A 15,373-nucleotide genomic window follows, 5' to 3' on the forward strand; every position below is an offset into this window, starting at 1 on the left:
GCTTTAGTTTGTCCATAGGCTCAGTGGGTGCTGTTGGTCCTTCCAGCTGAGCTTGCACCCACAAAGGTGTTGCAGAGCCAGCAGGCTGATCCAGACATCTAAGACCTGCAGCACGTTACCGAAACTCTGACCCAGCAATGCACCATACGCTGTAGCTGACTTGCAGATCAGACAAGCTTCTGCATTCAGTCCATAAGACAAAAATACAAAATGGCAGCATACACATCTTTCATATACATTTTGAACTCTCCAGATCAGGCATACTAATCATTGTATGCACTGTGTCTGTGTCTAGCAAAAACAGAGCATTATCTGCAGCTGCTTAGTACACACACACGAAAAATAAACAATAAAAACCCCCAAGACCAGCAGCCAACTCTTTGCACATCAGAAACTGTGCTTTCAGTCAGTTAGTCGATAAATTTAAATGTTCAATTTTTAAGTTATGTGCTATTAACCAAAGCTTTCCATTAGCAGTTATTAAATGCCACAAGCTGCAAAAATGGAAATTAACTTCAACTCACATCTATAACAGCTACACATATAATGATATTTTCTCATAAACATGGCTAAAAAATGAAAGGAAAAAAAAATAGACTGTCTTCATATTCACAAACAAGAGCACCTCCTGACAAATGCACATCACTTAACACGTTTTTCAGCTGTGTAACAACCCCTTAGCATCAAGATTCTGTTTAGAGTAAAAACTGAATTTCTAAGTAAGTTTTCAGTTGCTGACTATCCAAAGAAGTTATTTTTTCAGTGACGAAGTTATTCATGCATATTCAAACATATACTAGAAGTTGCTTGCCTCCTCCTATCAAATTACTTTCTAATAATAACTGCACAAATACAAGAGAAAAATAAGTGGAACAATCTTCCCCATGCTATAGCACAAAAAATTTTAACCAGAGACTCAAACAAGCATTAAAACCACTTTTCTGAGACTAAACAGGAACTGCTGTTCTTTCCTGAATATAGTTTCATACGCATTGACCCCAGTTTAATGTATGAAAAAGTTTATGACCCACACAATAAAAAAGAACAAATTAGTGCTATTAAATGCACTGCTCTGCATTTGCAGTCATTTCAGAGATCACTTACCCCGAGAAATGAAGAAATGCCACAAATATGAGTTCTAAACATTATTTTGCATGCAGATTTGCACGATCCTGAAACTGTGGGTTAGGAATGGTTTGAAAGGATTAGATTCCACAAGTGATCTGCTTCAACAATTACAAATTTTGATAGCATTGCTCAACTGAGGAAACCATATCATTCTTACAAGCATCCTGGTTGTTCTTTTCATGGAACAGCATCTACATTTGTAGAGTATGAAATCACCCGATAATTTTATTCAGTGAGCAGCATCCATAATTAGCAGCTATAAACATCTGGCTCCATTTCAAATTTTTAAAAAGATTGGGTTGCCTACCACTTCACCAGAATTGAATGCCTCCATATTCTGCTGGTAAATAAAAATACACACCACTTAGGCCAAAATTACATGCCAGAGACACACTCATTGCAGACAAAGTTTTGCACAGTACAAATGGGAGAAGTGATAATCACAGCCTCGCTCGTTTTGCCAAATTTGTTTCAAAGCCTGTTTTAAATGTATGTTGCTTCATTATAATAATGAGTGTAATAAAGGTAACTTACAGGAGGTCCAGTCTCCCCCTTTAGACCTCTGCTACTTCCCATTTCAAATATTTTGCCTTGATCTTCATAGCTGTAGTTATAAACATTAATATCGTAAGTGTTTTCTGTGTGATAAGTCCTATCAGCAGGATCTTCTTCCAGATCAAACTGATTATCCAGGGAGAGGTCAGCAGTCAAAGTGTACAGAGTTCTGTTGAACATCTGCTGGTTTTTGGTTGGTTCACCTAGTTGTTTTTCTTTGTCTGCTCCCCTTCTTTTCATTGTGTTCTGTTTTACAGGGAAGATCAGAGAAAGCTCACTTTGTCTGTCTGTACCTTCTGTGGTAGTATGTGAAGTATTTGGAAAAGAAGCCTTATTTGTTCCAGTGATGCCTCCTTCTTTGCTTGGCTCCTGCTGATGAAGGGGCAGACTGTCCCCCTCCTGGCGTTCTGTTTCTGGCCACGCTTCCAGCAGCAGGGGTTTAGACTCTGCAAACTCCGATGCTGAGACATTTACTGACTCAAGGTACTCCAGTACAGAGTGAATGTGAGCAATGTTGGTAACCACACCATATGATGCTTCTTTCCTTCTATAAGATACATCTTCCCACTGTTTTTGCTCACCGATCTTTTTCTTCAAGGAAACATCCAGCACACCTGATGCATATGGTGTTCCTAGCAGAGATTGATATGTTTCAGCCAGGCGACACTGCTGTTTCACATATTTACAATAGTTTGCAGAGGCTTCTGCAGAAGGAATGATATCTAGCTGGCATATAACTCCTTTAAAGCTGACGGAGTGAGAGTTCATCCTTCCCAGGGTAAATAAACCATCCAAATCAAATGCCTCCAATTCATAAAGCATTTCCCTGCTATAGTACTTCTGTCCACACTCAGCAAACATTGAGACGGTCTTGTCTCTAATTTCAACAGCAAACCAATGCCACTGTTCATTATGAACACTATAATTGAAGTACACAGGCTGCTTCCCTCCAGTGTACACCACTACCTTTCTTGGTAGCAACTGGACACCAAACTGCAGTCTGGTTTTGCTCCTAATACTGAAAAGAAAAGCATTATTTACACTGTAAGAGTACAACCCAACCAATATGGTGAAGTGATGCCCAAGACTTGCTGGTATGACTTGAGCAACGGAGGCCTCGACACGCACGTCACCAGTCAGCACAACTCCGGACACAGCCAGGCGAACCCCCCGGGGCAATGGCAGCACTGCCAAGGGCACTGGCATCACTGATGGCTGCTGGACATCGCTCACAAGGCCGAGTTGATAAAGAACATCTACTGCTGTAAAAAGAAATGAAGGCACATTGTTCATTTCACTTACATGCTCAAATTCAGACCCATGAAAGCAAATGTAAGGCACAACATATATATATACATATATCAGTCTTTCACATAAATCCAACAGATTTAATCAGAGCTTTTCTAATGAAAAAAATATTTAATTTAAAAAAAAAAAAGCCCTGGTAATGCCCATTGGAGGTTAATTCATTCATAAAACTGAAAAGTCCCCATTTGCTGTTATCAGCCTTTACACAAGAGTTAATGAACATCCTACACTTATTTGGCAATTCCTGCCTACCCTCCTTCGAAACAACAAATAAACAAGAAAAAAAAAAACCAACAATTTCTGAAAAATAAAATAAAATAATAGTGTTTTTCCTCTTCGTCTGAAAAATATTAACATTCAAGGGAGGGCTGTTCTGTTTCCATGAAGGGACAAGCTATTGACTAACACAGTAAGCAGCGCCCAGTGGTATCGTGCAAGCTCCTTTGCTGCAGATCCTCAGAGCAGAGCTGGACAGGAGCCAGCAGCCCAGACTAACATCGACATTGGCCCTGATCTCAGCACCAGGTAGGAACAGACAAGCTCAAGGACCTTTCCAACCTAAACTTCTCAATTTTCTGCACAAGGGAAAGCTGAACATCACACAGTTTTCATAGGCACTACTGCACAGAAGCATTTTTTTCTGCAACAACTGGCTGGACCTGAGCTATAGTGAACTGCATATATTAAAAATGACTAATATTATTTAATATTATTTAACCATTGCACTGATGTAATAGGCCTAACAGGGAACAGGCTGTGCTTCCCACAGCATTTAGATGAGGGTATTACTTTTTTTTTTTAACTGCTTTTTTTTTTCCAACCACACAACGAAGTGCTCTTTTTAAGCAAATAAAGCTAAGTGGCATGACAAAAATGGGAGTAACCAAGAGAAACTAAAGATTCACTGCTATTTTAAGACACAAGAACAACTGAAACAAATGGATGTTCACTATTTTAGTGGAAAAAAGGCTTCCTTTCCCAGTCTTCCCTTTCTCTGTTTACTGAATATACACACAGAAAACTTAAGAACACACAGATGTTGGCTTAGTTTCAGTAGTAAATTATGAAGAGAGTCTAAGACTTCCTTGAGAGTGGTTTATAAGTTGGAACTAAAAGCATCAACCTGAACGCATTGTGCATCTTGAAAATTAATTACACACCTTGTAGTATTTCTAGCCATGTTAGAGATCTGTGTGAGCGCCAAGATTGCCCTGGCAGCCAGCCCAGCTGGAGCTATGGGGAAAGCATGTCTTTGCAGAAAGTCACACGTACGCCAATTTCTCAAGATGTTCAGCCTCAGAGCAATTAACTTACTAGGCTGTATTTTAATCTGTCAAACTGATAAGAAAGGTCAGGTTATAGTAGAAGCATTCTACTTTGCAGCTCTGCTAATGAACTCCTGTACTTTCCCAGGACCCTGGTCCTGCATGGTCTGGGTGTAGCTATGGAGGAGAAAGCTGTGTGTGTGTGAACCTCTGGGCAATATGGAAGACTTACAAGGAAAAGCAGCTCCCCAGTGGCTTCAGGGACAGCTCAAGCACTTCTGTGCACTGGCTGAGCCAGCTGACACACTGCACCAATCCAACTCAACCTTCTACCTGATAGTCACAATTTTAACCTGAAGTATTTGGCAGATATTCATAAATATTTATCATTAAATAGTTACATTTTAAAATAACAGTGTCAAGTGATCTCTGTCCAAAGTATTGTAACTGAAGAATAAAAACAAATCTACCACACTGCCATAGAACAGCCAATTTAAAAATGATATTAAGGATCACCATTTCTAAATCTCAAATGACAAATTTTGGCAGTTTTAATTTGTAAACATCACATTGTTTAAAAATTATTTTTAAAAAGGAAAAGCACTATTGAGTGCAAAAAGATACAAGACACTTTCTCCTCATCCTGCAAGCAGATTCATGCCAACTATGACAGGTCTCAAGAAGGCTCACCACTGAGAAATGCTGCGTGAAAAATAACAGCAAAAGATTAAGTACCAGCTAATTATTCCTTGCTGACTTACTGCCTATTAACCCACCATCAAGCCAAAAGGCTGTTCCAGACTTTTTTGGCTATTCACTTCATTTCTGATCCAATTTTTTTTTTTTTAAAGCTTTCAGAAGCTCTTGGCAGTACACAGGGTTTTGGGAGCAGACAACCCTCTTAGCTTTTCCTCCCAGAATGACAACCACAACCTTCTTTACCTATCAGTAGCCAGTTTTCCTTGTTTATCCATGTCTGCACAACATCTGTCTTCACTTACTGTTCACCTAATCCATTAGTCCCCCAAACTGTAACGGCTCCTCTTCTTCAAAGAGAAGCTATTAGGTTTTTTTTTTTTGTGTCAGTTGCTTTCTTTCCATCTTCTAGGATTACTTATAAAATTCACAACATAATTGGATTGCAAAGGAAGGGAAAACTTAAAAAAAAGTTAAGACTTGGACAAAAAAATAATAATAATAAATCACAAAACAATCCCCCAAAAATGGTAAGGTGATGGTGGTGTTCTGTATCACTCTTCTGTTCAGTCTCTGTTCATTTTCCATATTCCCTCACTCTCGTGACTTGTCTGAGGACAGAATATTTAGGGTGCTCTCTCCATTTCAACAATCCTAGCACAGATGATTTGTTTTCCCTTTACTGATATGGGTTCAGAAAAGCAACGATCATTCATCAGCTTCACCAGAACTCAGGGCAAGTTGGAAAGAGTTGCCCCTCTCCTAGGCAGTGGTGCAATTGCAGTTGGGTAAGTTACAACACAAGGTTACAACTGGTACTTTGCTGGTCACCAAGGCTGGGCAACTGGCTCCGCAAAGTCAGAGATATGAATTCTGCATATCCTCAAGCCAAACTCAAAGAACTATTCCTAAAAGCTGAGGCTTTGTATTTTCATATATTTCACAGAACACAATTTATAGCACCCTATCGCAATGCATTAAGTGCAGCACCTTAAGTAAAGCACACACTAGCTGTCTGATCAGATCAGGAAAGAAAGAACATTACCCCTGCTAGCATCTTCGTATTTGACAGAATATTCTGTTTGAAACACAAGGTGCCAAGAATGTTTTGATACCAGCTTAGGTGCTAACATATTTATAAATGAGCACACCACCCTGTTTTTGGACAAATCCTAAGAACTGAATGGAACAGCGCTACCTCTGCATTCTGTATAGACTGAAGGATACTCTTGATCTGTTCTGACTTCTTTCCTTTTCCTTCCACTCCCTAAGAACTTGCTTTTCTCAATATTTTTTTTAACTTCAAGAAAATGGATTCATTTACTTATGCTTCCTTCTAACAATTTTGAATTCTATGATTCAACTACAAGATTTCCTACGGAAAGATTTTTGGCAGGTGCACTTATTCAGTTGCTTTTCAGGAGTCACATTTTTACACCTCCTAAAGCTGGTAAGTTTCAAGGGCACAGGTGAGCAAGGTGGAGAAACACACACAGCCCTGCACCTCTCCACAGTGTGCACTTATCTCTTCCACCAGCTCCACTACCGCTGCAGATCAATGCCTGGCATCCCTCACCTGCTCCACTGGGAAGAACAAACTGCCTCCCTAACTCAGCCTCTCCCCTCCCACCCCACAGGCCCAGAGCAGGGAGGCAATACACTTCTGTTGGTGTCAGGTGAGCTTTTTCTTCCCTCCTCCCTCACCTTGGATGCAGAACTTGGCTCAGCAACTAGATAATCTGAGAAACTCCCATCATCACAAAAGCACATCTCCATCTAGCTGAAAAGTGAGAAAACATCTTAACAGGAAAACTATGAGCAGCTAATGGAAGGCAAAACTGAAGGGGGAAAAAATGCACCCAATCTCATCCTCACAAAAAGCAACAAGAAAAAGAAATACTTCACGAAGAACAAGGAATAACAAGAAGGAAAAAAATATTGGTGACAGCAGCAGTGGGATGCTGGAGATACAGTTACAAAGCTCTAGCTAAACATTATCAGGAATGTGCTCTGACTTAATCATGAAACACAGCTGTTTGCATTCAGCTGAATACTACATGAAGATTACTGTTACCATACCAGCCAAGGAAGAGCTATTTCTTGCTTCACCTGAACAATGGAGGAATATGGAAGAGAACTGAAACTGCCACTCTCCTGGGTACTAAAGAGTAAACTGCATGTTAGCTTCCACCACTTTGGGATGCTAATATTCCCACAATGGTCTTATAATGAACATCTGGTGCAGCTATAACAGCTGGCAGAATTAAAAAAAGAGACAAAAAACAAGACAACCTTAGTCCCTTCCTAACATCATCTGCATCTGAATGCAAAATCAAAAGAATACACAATTTCACTTTTTGCTTTAATGATGCCAGCCTAGACTAAGCCTTTATTATATGCACTGGTTTGCTTGTTTGTCCTCAGAAGTGCAAAGGTAACTCAGTCATTGCTTGCCACCCCCAAGGACACCCACTTGCACTGAAAACACAATCAAAGCCTTTTCTCTGTACAAGACTTCTCTTTTATGAAGAGCCTGCTTAAATATGTAAGAAATTTCATGGAAAGAAAATGAGTCATTTTCAAAAGGTCATCTTTTCCAAACCAGTTACTTTAAACTTTAGCTCTCAATTATATTGTGGCTGATATATAAGTCACCATAAGGAACTGAACCAAGGGTCACTAGTAAAAACAGCCATTCACACTTTCTATTTGGTAACAAAACAAACCAACATCCTTTTGTAAGAAAGTATTCTCACCTTGTTTGGGTGCTTTTGCAACACCCACAGCTATACATATTGCAATAGAAAGAAGGAGGATCTTCCTAAAAAAGGAAGAAAGAAAACAGCATGTGAGAAAACACAAAGCTTCAGGATTCAAAAAAATCAGAAACTTGATTCAATACCCAATGTCAATGGCAAGATACCACTGACCAGCAAAGCCTTCCAGCCCTCACATCATACAACTTTCCTTCAATAGTGAGAAGGCGTTTCACACAGAGGACAAGGACCACATATATACATAGCACATATGTTTTACAAGGGCTTTTATTAATAAAGTAACTACATCTGTTTTATATTTTATTTTATAGTAGATTTCTTTCTGGAGAAAAAAAAGTTACTGCAAAGAAACTATAAAACAAATGACAAGCTCATGCCTATTAGATACTTTTGAGTCGGTGTACCTACAGCCTTGTCATCGTACCACATCATTTATCACAAATGAGAGTGTTGTGATACTTTTCTTCCTGTATGCTACAGATTTCTGTCACATAACAAATGAGACATGCTCTTTAAAGCAAAAATAAATAAAATCCAACCACATTTTGACTTAAAACTTGACGCTCTGATATAATATTAAAGGGTAACCCAGCATCACCAATTGAAAATAATAATAATAAAAATCAAGTAATCAAGAAAGTGCAGGAAGAAAAGCTCACACATTTGTACAGGAGCATAAGGTAAAAATAGAAATGGCAGACAAGTTTCTTCCTTTAACCTCTAGGCTTTTACCTTCAGCACACAGAATAGCATATACATAAGGCAGGTATTAGTAATGCTTCGATTACAATAAATCATGTTGTTATGATTTACAAATATCTATATATAAAGCAGTACTTACTGGAGATCTTAATATTTCTTCCAAGTGTCTGTAATCACAACCCAAGGGCTCACACTACATGTTTATCAGCTCTGAACACCAGAATTCAAGTTCAGTGTGTATTCACAAGAAAACAGTTTCTGTGTCACACTATCATCTTCCAATCTAATTAGAAACTCTGTGAAATAAAGTCTTAGAAATGGACAGATAGCTGTGCTAGCAAGAAGTCCACACTGCACTGCATCAACCAAAATGAGACAACTTTTTTTCTTTTTCTTGTTTTCCTATTTTCATGGGCACAAAATGGATTCAGAATAGTACAAAACATTTTAATTAACTGAACTCTGAAGTCAGGACACTTAGAGAGCGCCAAAGCTCAAACAAGAAAGACAGTTCCTTAACATGATAGCAGTCTCTTCCACAAAGTCAGAGATGAACATGCTGTGAGTCAGACATTTGCCTCTATCGCCTCCCAGAAAATGTTGTAGAAAGGCAAGAAATTCTGAAATGCTCTCAGGGCTGTAAGTTACACAGATGTAACTGGATATAAAGAGACAAATGTCTGGCTTACACAGTACTCTCCAACTAATGTCAAGAACAGATGAGCAAGCAACTAAGAGAAAAAACAGGGATCAGAGACAACCATAAAGCTGGAGATCCCCTAATACATGGGAAAAGTTTTTCTTCCTTCTACCTCTTTCCACAACAAGTGGAAACTTTCTGTAAATGAAACCATGTGCAAACCTGAAGTGAAGCTGTACAATGCAGCCCTTGTGGCCAAAGACCGAAAAAGGAAAAAAATTAAATTCTGTCTTCTAGAGAGAACCTATTCATTCAAACCTTCCCTTCTTGGTCAAGACCACTGTTATTAACATTAAAAGAAACAAAGCAGACAGCTCTCACACCCTAGGCTCACATGGGTACTGTCACTAGGCCACCAGGCTCCCCTCAAGCGTAAGGTATGCGTGGCCATTTCTACTGTGGCTACCAAGAACACAGTGAGCAACACACACAGCACAAGAAGCACAGTCCTGGTCCACATGCCTTAGCAGGGCCAGCAGCTCTTGGGGAGAATTGCCCTATTGGGACATGATAAGAGAAAAAAGCAGAAGTGGCTGACTACGTTGTTGGCTCTCTCTCCCCTTTTACCATCACACAATGAGCCTGAAGCTGTTCCAATGGCCTTTGGCAATGTCCTTGTCCTGAAGTCCAGTAACCTCTTATGCTTCTCCTAGCTTGGCATCCTCTCTCCTGTTTCAAACTCATGCACAAGTTGTTGGCAACTACATAACTGCTTGGAGGAAGGAACTACCAAATGTGCTTGAGCTATTCACCACTTAAAATTGAGCTTATATTTCTGATAATCTTTAACATCTTGAGTCTGCTCTCTTCCTCCTATGAGTGGAAGGTGACTGAGATAAAAACTCAGTATGGTATGTTTGATTTTTCCCCATTCAGGATGACAGGTAGCTGAGGAAACTGATAAACTTCGAAGCAAGTCATGACAAACAGCAATGCAAAACTCCACCATTTGAAGACTATCCAGCAGCATATAAATCTGTGTTTGGTCAGCGCATGTCGGTGTCATGTAACAACATTCTCTATTCCCTGGCAGCTTTCTCAACCTCAAATTTGAAGAAATACCACTAGCTGGCTGTGGAGAAGGACAGAAAACCTGACCCTAGAGTAACTGGCGCAGAGCTGCATACAACTCCACATCCACCAATGATGACAGTTGAAATACCAGCATCTGCCCCACACACACTGCTGCATTAGATATCCTCTGAGCACAAAAGCCCAGCTTGTATCTGCCACAGCCACCATAAGAGCACAACATATATGTCTTCTAAGGCTCGATGTGGCTTTCTTCACAATGGCTGTCTCCATGGCTCCTTGCCTCTAAATCACCTGAGCAACACCACTCCGACAGCCTTTTTGTAAATCTCACACAAGCATTTAAAGTGTGAGAGGAGACACTACACTGTAGTAAATCAGGACCTTCAGATTATCTTCTCTCCCTAGGCCTGCTTGGGACAGCCCACAGCTCAAGGCAGCATGATTGCTTGCCTCTGCTGCCTCCACTGATGCTCAGTGTGTGGTGGAGCTCTCCCCCATCTCTGAATGTTGCATTTCCCCACACAGCTCAGCACAGGCAAAGCCACGCACTGCAACCTGAACGTCCAGGAGCCTCTGGATACCTGGATTTTTCACTTGTCAGGTCCTAGAGCAAGGGCAGGCATAGCTCCTGGTCTGAGGGGCACTGGAATAATTGGTCCCCTTTCTTCTCTTGTGTTTGTTGTTTTTTTGTTTTTTGTTTGTTTGTTTTTCTTCCCCTCTAAGCATAATGACACCATATCTGCTTTTCACAGCACTCCTCTCAGCTGGGCAGACCTAACCACATCACAGTATCCCCCACACAGGCTTTCCCAGAGCTACCAAGAAGAAAAGCATTCACATCAAGGAAAAAGGGCAACAAGTGGCAGAGCTCACCACAGCCCCTCTGGTCTCACAAAAAATCCCAAGAGAAATGCACTTATGTACATCCCTTTGCCCAGAGAAATTGTGTAGTCTCCTCCACCAGAGATATTCAAGACCTGCCTGGATGCTTACCTGTGCACCTGGTCTAGGGAGCTGCTTTGGCAGGGGGGTTAGACTAGATAATCTCTATCTAAAGGTCTCTTCCAACCCCTATAATTCTGTGATTCTGTGATCCCTGAGAAGGTTTTTGTGAAAGGCGGTAACACCTCCTGAACAGAGATATCCTGCACCTAAGACCCCAGGCAGTTAAGAATCTGATTGTTCAAGACCTGAGAGGACAGACACGTTTCTTCTGCCTTGAGGGGACCAGGAGGCAGGCCAGTGTTGTTTCGGGCTCAGAGGGATACGCGGCCTGCATGGCCTCTCCCTGCTGACACTGCACACCCAAATGAGGGAAAAGCCCTGAGAACCTTGCAGCAGGCTCACAGTGTAAAGAAAGTAAGAGACACAAGAGAAGGTGAGAGGAATAAGATCCAACAATGCATTGCTAGTTCCTTCTGGGGACCAATGGCCTGAGAGAAATCCCATTACAGCATGGTTTGGTGGAAGGCTCTGATGCCCCTGGGACGGCACAAGGCACAAAGCAATAAACTACATCCACAACAGTCAATCCTGCTTGCACTTCTGAAAGAAAGAAAAAAAGAAACAAACAAAAAACAATAAGTAATTGTAAGGCTGATTTTATGAGTACCTCACCATCCCTGGTCTGGAGAGGGAGCACTGTTTCTCCCTGTACCAAAGCAGGTAGCAGTCTGGCCTTACAGCACTTCTTCAGAGGGGTGGTTAGGGTTACAAGGGACAGACTGGTTTGAGACATGCTGAGGAAACCTGATCCTCGAGCAAATAGTCTGGTTTCTTAGCACAGGCAAGCAACCAGGCTGCTTTCTCTCAAGTGAATTAGGTGAACAAGATAAACTCCTGTCCATATAGCTTTAGAGTTATATTAGATCTATGCAATTCTACTTCAGTGACACACATCACTCTCAGATAAACAGCATGCGTGCATCTTTTCCATAATTCAGTTTGTACTGCTCCCTCAACAACGCCTTTTGTGAACTTGCACCAACACAACTCCTGGAGGAGCCCCGCAAGCGCCCAAGAGCCCGCAGCTCCCGGGCAGCCTCCTGCCGCGCACGGAGCCGCCCACCGCGGCTCAGCGGACCCGGACAGCACGCCGCACTCCTCCGGCAGCACGGAGCTCGCCGCGGCACAGCCCTTCCCTTCCCACCGGGAGCTCCCTGCAAACCTCACTCCAGCTACTGCCCGAGTACAGCAAGCACTTCACAAAGAATTCGCACTCCGGTAACCTGGTTAATGCCACTATGACCGTCAAAAGTCCTCAATCACCTTGCTTAGCACCTCACCTCACCTCACCCGGTGCTCACCGCGCTGAGAGCAGCCTCAGCTCCCAGCCCGCAGCTGGGCAGCCTCCCGCCGAGCTTTCAGACACCGGGTTACCTGCGGCCACATGGGCACGCTGCGTTCCGGCTGTGGGACGGAAACAACGGGACCCAAAGAGCAGCGGGGCAGCCGGCACGGCTCACAGCGCGGAGCGGAGGGTCCGCCCCAGCAGCGGCACCCCACAGCCAAGTGCCGGGACACAGCGGGACCCGCCCGGTTAGAGCTGGCTGCTCGGGGCGGGGGGAAGCCCACCCGGGGACAGTGTCGCCGCAGCGCCCGCCTTCACGCCTCCCCGGCCCAGCTTACGTTGGTGCCGCGGGAGAGATGCGTCCTCGCCTTGTCCTCTCGGCTCCCAAATGCATTTGTATGCATTTGCTCAGGCAGCGGAGGTCCGAGGGAAAGCCGGAGCCGAGCGCCACGCCGCCGGAGCCTCAGGTACTGTCCATGAACCCCGCCGGCCTCGAGCTCTCCGCCGAGCTCCGCGCAAGCCCGAGGGCGGCCCGCGCACGGCCCGCGGGGGCGGCGCGGCGGAGCGGGGGGGGGGAGTTGCGGCGGGGCCGGGGGCGGTGCGGTGGGGCCGGGGGCGGTGCGGGGAGCCCGGCACGGGGCGGGGGGCGGGAGCGCCCCGCGGAGCGCCCGGCGGCGGATCCGCGCCGCTCCGCACCGCGCGGTGTTGGGTTTCGGCGCTCTCTGCCGTGATTACATCAGCAATCGCGGCCCCGACCCCGGCTCGGCCACGCAGCAGCGGGAGGGCGCGGGAAGCGGCGCGGCGGCCCCAGGTACGGGGCGGGAGCGCGGACAGGTGGTGCCGCTCGGCTGCGGGCTGCGTTGTACCGCGGGGATGGGGCGATGAAATTGGCCCGAGCGTGCTGGAGGGTTTTGCACCTCGAGTGTAAGTGGTGGTGTCCCACAAGGCTCTCTCTAGAAAACTTCGAAGAGCAGATGTAATGCGGTAGCACTGCAGTGCTGAAAGAAATCTGACACCTTTTGCCGTCTCATCCGAAACGGACAGAGGTCTTTTTTTTACCTCAGTCGACAGCTCTCCTCCCCTGTCCCAGTAACAGGCTGGTGGTATAACTGTCTCCCATAAGAATCTCTGTGCAACCTGCTTCCCACACAAAATACTGTTGAACATCATGAGAGATTGTGGTGCATGCTGTATTGCAAGCCCACAGGTCAAAACTGGCAGCCTCACTTAGCAAAACTTCCATTGACATAAGCAGAAATCTTACATGAGTTAGGAGTGTGGTATTTGGCTCTTGCTGGGTGACGTTTCACAAAGATCTCACTTCAGATCACAGCTAAGACCTTAAAGTCACAGGAGTGATGGAGAAGGCAGCAGGAAATAAATCTTAATTTTCAGGAAACAAGAGTATTGCTGAAGTAGAGTAAGGCTGCACAAGAAAGGGATCATATATTGCTATCACTGAGGATGCTTCACTCAGCTGAAAGGGCCCCTTCTGTGTCATCCAGGTATATGGCAACAGACATGAAGATGGAAAATCAAGACCAAATACAGAGTGGTGAACATTCTTGGGTATAACAGTACAAAGTTACAGATGGAAAATGACTCTTAGAGAACCCACCTGAATATTGTACTGTTTCATTTCACACTCAAATTCATTTTCTGCATTTTGAATAATCTAGAATCCATGCAGTTTCAGTGGCTGCCATAGGATTTTATACTTTTTGAAAGCTGAAGGAAAAAAACTGATGACATTTTGTCTTCCTGTCTACACACCTTACATAAAAATTAATGCCAGCAGAACGTGAAACTGTATTTGTTCACTGAAGAAAACTTTGTAAGACACTACTGCAACAAAGTCTTTGTCAGCATTTTTTTCTGTTTTAGACCGCACCTGAATGGTTTCCAACAACTTCAGCGTAGTATTTTATTTACTTCTTAGTAGCTTTAAGATGACTAAAATGTATACTTTACAGTTAGGCTTCGGAACAGGTTGGTGCCATTCCATGATATCTGCTGGAAATAGCCCAGTGGTCCCTGACTTGTTGTAACCCATCACCTTATGTGGCAGATTTGTCTGGTTTCTTCCAAGCTTCACACCAAAAGTCACCATCAGTCTTAATGTTACACATGCTTCTTTCAAGGGTTCTTACAGTCTGATATGCAAAACCTAACATGTTTAAAGCTATCTGATTTTGTTTATTTCCATAGCTAAATATAGTCATCCATATACTTACAGACATTGAAAGACACATTCAAGCTCCAAGTGTACTAACTCTCATTGCAACACAGTGATGCTGGAGTTTCATTTCCTACTGTAAATGTTCCAAGAGCCTGTGTTTGCACTCTCATGCTTGATTATAGCCCATCCCTGATTTCTCTTCCCAGGTACACCCAGGGCCTAGTGAAATACAAAATTAGTTCTTTAAGACACTGCTTCTGGCCTTCTGACAAGCTCTTATTTTTATTTTCTCATTTTTCATAAGTTTTCTCCTCCCTCTGTGAACTAACTTGCTCATCTGTCACTCCAGATTATGACTGCTGAGTTCCAGCCCCTCTGCAAGGCACATAGCAGGAGCTGTTCTGAGGTGCTATAAAAGGCAAGGAAAGCAGTTCTCAGACAGGATTCTCCTTCCAGGGTAAGTACAGGAGAGAGCAATGGTACATATATCTCCAGAGCCTAAAAATACAAAGGGGAAAAAAAAAAGTGAGAATATGAATGAAAATGTGTGAAGTGGGAATGTAAATACTTAGTGCTGGAGTCTGAGCCTCGTCCCACTGCAGGCAGTAGGAACTTTACCTTTGACTTTGGCCAGAGCAGAACAGGACCCATGTGAGTTTCCTGGTCCTATCCCAGAATCGAGATATTTTGGCAGAAGATCCTCACTGCTATTTAGTTCCCTTTGGCAAACTGTTTTCC

At 43.4% G+C, this 15,373-nt stretch overlaps 2 protein-coding genes across 2 annotated transcripts in view; one reads left to right on the forward strand and one right to left on the reverse strand.

Annotated features, from left to right (window-relative positions):
* Window positions 1-8,148, reverse strand: part of COL24A1 (collagen type XXIV alpha 1 chain) — a 106,646-nt gene extending 98,498 nt beyond the window's left edge. Inside the window, exons 1-3 of the mRNA XM_065745862.1 lie at window positions 8,138-8,148; window positions 7,709-7,773; window positions 1,663-2,945 (exon numbers count right to left, since the gene is read on the reverse strand). Coding sequence (XP_065601934.1) covers window positions 1,663-2,945; window positions 7,709-7,773; window positions 8,138-8,148 — 1,359 coding nt within the window. The remainder of the gene's footprint in view (window positions 1-1,662; window positions 2,946-7,708; window positions 7,774-8,137) is intronic.
* Window positions 8,149-12,812: 4,664 nt separating this feature from the next.
* Window positions 12,813-15,373, forward strand: part of CLCA2 (chloride channel accessory 2) — a 63,190-nt gene continuing 60,629 nt past the window's right edge. The window contains exon 1 of the mRNA XM_065741258.1: window positions 12,813-12,923. Within this exon, the coding sequence (XP_065597330.1) occupies window positions 12,813-12,923 (111 nt within the window). The remainder of the gene's footprint in view (window positions 12,924-15,373) is intronic.

Source organism: Cyrtonyx montezumae, unplaced genomic scaffold (genome assembly GCF_038088225.1).
Source record: "Cyrtonyx montezumae isolate F1298 unplaced genomic scaffold, pur_monq_1.0 scaffold_1, whole genome shotgun sequence".
Taxonomy (NCBI): Eukaryota; Metazoa; Chordata; class Aves; order Galliformes; family Odontophoridae; genus Cyrtonyx; species Cyrtonyx montezumae.